Here is a 4647-nt window from a genome sequence, read left to right as displayed (position 1 = left end):
TTGGCAGTGGCAACCAATGTAATGTTGGTGTTCTCGTACGTAGGACTAAGGTGAAAGCTCACTGTATCAGTTTCCATCAACAGAGCCCTCTTATGTTCCCCACGCGCAGATGACAGGTGCGTGTGCAACTGGTTAGGAACTGAAACACAGCACTGGTAACAACACTAGTATTGTGTTTTCTCTCTCACTCATTTTCCTTTTTCCCCCTTTTTTTTTTTTTTTTGGTCTTTGAAATTTTCTCTCCAAACAGCTAAAAAGACCTATAACCACAACTCTACCTAAAAGAAAAATATAAACTTAGATCATGGAGAGTAACCGGAAAATAGAATTCCGGCCAAATGCAACAAAAACGCCACCATTTCATGGGTACTCTTGAACCTGATGACCATGAAAGCGAAAGCCTCACATTGAAAAATCTGAAATTCTCTGAAAAATCCTGAGTTCTCATTACTCTTTCATCTACACCCTTCCGATGGCTAGTACTAACACTGCACAAACACCAGCAGTGGACTCACTTTCACCCGACGAGCTTGCTGCTAAAGCTGTCAACAAGAGGTATGAAGGGCTAGTGATTGTTCGAAACAAGGCTATAAAGGGGAAAGGGGCGTGGTACTGGGCTCACCTTGAACCTATGTTGATAAACAACGCTGACACTGGTCTTGCAAAAGCAGTGAAGCTACGATGTTCCTTATGTGACGCGGTTTTCTCAGCTTCAAACCCCTCACGTACGGCCTCCGAACATCTAAAACGGGGTACCTGCCCGAATTTCAATTCTTTAGCCAAACCCATTTCCTCTATATCTCCAACATCACCCAATCTTGCTTCACCCTCCAGTCATAACCGAAAACGAAGTAGCTCGTCTTCGATTCTTGAAGTAAGTAAAAGTGGTGGTGTTAGTGGCGTTGGTGTTGGTCTTGCTGTTGGCTCTTCCTCGTCTTCGTATCAGGCAACACCACTTGCTATAGTGGATCCATCGAGATTTCAAGAATTAGCTAGTACAGCTGCAACAGCGAGTGCTGCTGTGGGTTCTTTTATGCCACAACAGCATTTGGTATTATCTGGAGGCAAAGAAGATTTTGGAGCTTTAGCTATGTTGGAATATAGTGTTAAAAAGTTAAAGAGCCCTAAGACTTCACCTGGACCGACTTTGAGCAAGAATCAAATTGACTGTGCTCTTGATTTTCTTGCTGATTGGATTTACGAGTCTTGTGGCTCGGTTTCCTTTTCGAGTCTGGAGCATCCAAAGTTTAAAGCATTTCTAAACCAAGTTGGGTTGCCAGCGTTTTCAAGAAGAGAGTTTGTTGGTTCAAGGTTAGATTTGAAGTTTGAGGAAGTGAAAGCTGAGTCTGAGGCAAGGATTAGAGATGCTATGTTTTTTCAAGTATCGTCAGATGGATGGAAAGTCAAAGGTCTTGGTGAAGATAATTTGGTCAATTTGTCTGTGAATTTGCCTAATGGTACTAGTTTATATAGGAGGGCTGTGTTTGTTAGTGGTTCTGTGCCTTCCAAGTATGCAGAGGAGATATTGTGGGAGACAATAACTGGCATTTGTGGGAATGTTGTGCAACAATGTGTAGGGATTGTTGCAGACAAGTTTAAGGCCAAAGCACTGAGGAATTTGGAGAATCAGCATCATTGGATGGTAAATCTTTCTTGTCAGTTTCAAGGCTTCACTAGTTTGATCAAGGACTTCAATAAGGAGCTTCCAATATTTAAGACTACGGCTGAGAATTGCTTCAAGTTAGCAAATTTCGTGAACAACACTGCTCAAATTCGAAATAGTTTTAGTAAGTATCAGTTGCAAGAGTATGGACACAGCGGGCTATTGAAGGTTCCCTTGAGGGGTTATGGAAATTTGGATAATTTTAGATCTTTATACGCATTGCTGGAGGATATATTAAATTCAGCTCGTGCAATTCAGCTGCTTCTATTAGATGAATCATATAAGATGGTATCAATGGAGGATCCCCTTGCTAGAGAAATTGCAAAAATGATTCAAGAAGTGGGGTTTTGGAATGAGTTGGAAGCAGTTCACTCATTGATCAAATTGATCAAAGAAATGGCTCTAGAGATTGAGACTGAAAGGCCACTGGTTGGGCAATGCCTTCCACTTTGGAATGATCTTAGAGAAAAAGTGAAAGAATGGTGTTCAAAATTCCAGATTGGGGAAGCATCAGTAGACAAGGTGATTGAAAGGCGATTCAAGAAGAATTATCACCCAGCTTGGGCAGCTGCATTCATACTTGATCCACTTTATTTGATTAGGGACAGTAGTGGGAAGTACCTTCCACCATTCAAATGCTTAACACCTGAGCAAGAGAAGGATGTGGATAAGCTAATAACACGGCTTGTTTCAAGAGAAGAGGCTCATATTGCACTAATGGAACTCATGAAATGGAGAACAGAAGGGCTTGATCCAGTATATGCTCAAGCAGTCCAAATGAAAGAGAGGGACCCCATAACTGGAAAGATGAGAATAGCCAATCCCCAAAGTAGTAGGCTTGTGTGGGAAACACATCTGACCGAATTTAAGTCCCTTGGCAAAGTTGCTGTTAGACTTATTTTCCTTCACGCAACTTCATTCAGTTTCAAATGCAACTTGTCTTTGTTGAGATGGGTGTGTGCCCATGGGCAGTCGAGATTTGGAATGGAGAGAGCTCAGAAGTTGATATTCATTGCAGCTCATTCCAAGCTCGAGAGAAGGGATTTTTCCAGTGATGAAGAGAAAAATGCAGAGATTTTAGCTTTGGCCAGTGGTGAGGATGATGTGCTAAATGAAGTTCTTGTTGATACATCCTCAGTGTAACATTCTTTTAACTCCTTTAGAAATTTAAATTTTGTAGGATTTATTGAATTCTTTCACTATTATTTTTTCCCCAATTTGTATTTGTTTTATTAGTCTTTAGAAGATTTTGGGACAGTCAGGGAGAGAAAGTGGGTCATGGATAGGAAACTGAAATTTGTATTCCTGCTACTTGAGCAATTGTGTACCCATCTTTTATCCTAGCATGATTTTGGAGCTTCTGGATTTGCTGAAAAGAAAATCTTCTCGTTTGTAAAGATAGAAAATGCTGCATGAACAGAATTTACACAACGGGAAGAACAATGTAGAATTTTTGTTTCTCAAGTGATTTGGATTAAAAAAGGAAAAATAGTTTCTTTATAAAGGGGAAAATTTTATGATTTCTCCTTTGTGTCTTTGAAGATATCTTGTCGCCTTTTAATTGTAATATTTGTTCAAGTTGATTTGGCTTATGTTCCTCCTATGATCGACATTGTTTGAAGAACTTTTACTTCAGCTTGAGACTAGTTAACAGGCATTAGTTCTTGCTTTTCCCAGTAGGAGGTTGGAATTTAGAAGGCATAGACTGTGTCTTGTAGTTTGGTTGCAATATTAAGAAGGTTGACCATTTTTACCATGATCTTTGTAGAAACTTTAGCTCTATATCTGGAAAATTTACTCCTTCAAATTCTCACTAAATTTATCCAAAAGTCCGATTGAAGTTCCGGAGCTAATGTGAGTTTAATATTTGTCGGGAATCTGTTTTCAAAATTCCCTAATAATAAGCCGAATCAACTGCCTTATGCGGCTTGATTCGGTCAACATATGAGAAAATGCTGGTAAATACTCACGGATTTTTAATTTTTTATTACTAGAATTTGGGCGTCTTTTGTTCTAGTATATGCCTATGTATTGGATAATGAGCTACTGCAGTAGGATATATTCGCTAATAAAAGGTTCGGGTATTGCAAGATGTAAATACAAGAAACTAGCAAAGAGAATCTTGATATTTTTATTTGTAGCCAAAATGAAATTTAAAGCAAATCACCTCAAGGGTGACTTGAGTAATTAAAAAAAAGGAGATACTGTATGTAAAAGAAGAATATAAGTTAAAGTTTTCTATGATAATTTATTAGTGTACATAAAGTTTGTATAGGTTAGGATGTTGATATATAAAACCAATTAATTATTGTTGTTGAAAGAAGGGTATGGACCAGGATATTGTTGGAGTTGGAAGGTGACCTCAACAAGGTTAATTGCTAAGTATTGTTGGAGGATGATTAAAGAGAGTTTGCAAACAGGATCCAAGGTCTAAGAAAATTTTAGAGCCCATTTCGATGTCTTATCTTCTCGATAGAAGCCAGAGTTTGGCGGATGGCAAGCCATGTTTGACACCGTGGGTCAACCAAAAACTTTTACTGAGGAGAACTACTAAAATGTTTCTTTCTCAGTCCATATCTACTGTTCTTTTGTGTATTTGAAATTGAGCCTGAGGCTCAACCCCACCACGGAATAAGTGAAGTGAAGTAAGTGGCAGTCTTTTTCTAATCTTTGGTTGTTTGTCAAGGGGAGATATATCACATCAGCTTTGGGCTAACTTCTCTTTTAAACATTCCAAAGGTCATGACGTTCATGCCGTGTCATTGGGTGATGCCCTATCATTGCAAGAAAAGGTATATCGAGAGGCCTCAAAGCAACCAAGTCTGTCGCCATGAAGCACCACAGAAGTTGCTTGAGAGAAATTAATTCAGAAACAAATTTCAGTTCTCCAATCAAATATTTTGTCATTAATTAATTAAATTTTTATAAACAAAGTTGTTTTTAGTCTTTTGACGCTCAATTAGAAGTGTTCACTTGGACAGCTT

General features: G+C 38.8%; 1 protein-coding gene across 1 annotated transcript; it reads left to right on the top strand.

Annotated features, from left to right (window-relative positions):
- Nucleotides 1–216: 216 nt before the first annotated feature.
- On the top strand, nt 217–3266 carry LOC123195725. The gene has a single exon (XM_044609541.1). It carries the CDS (start codon nt 473–475, stop codon nt 2804–2806), a length of 2334 nt encoding a protein of 777 aa, XP_044465476.1. The 5' UTR covers nt 217–472; the 3' UTR covers nt 2807–3266.
- Nucleotides 3267–4647: the final 1381 nt, after the last annotated feature.

Source organism: Mangifera indica, chromosome 14, assembly GCF_011075055.1.
Source record: "Mangifera indica cultivar Alphonso chromosome 14, CATAS_Mindica_2.1, whole genome shotgun sequence".
NCBI classification, from domain to species: domain Eukaryota; kingdom Viridiplantae; phylum Streptophyta; class Magnoliopsida; order Sapindales; family Anacardiaceae; genus Mangifera; species Mangifera indica.
Note: the sequence above shows the minus strand (reverse complement) of the source record. Positions and strands in the feature narration are given on the sequence as shown.

Coding starts and splice junctions, on each gene's coding strand:
- LOC123195725 (XM_044609541.1), top strand. CDS start 473: ATGGCTAGTACTAACACTGCACAAACACCAGCAGTGGACTCACTTTCA.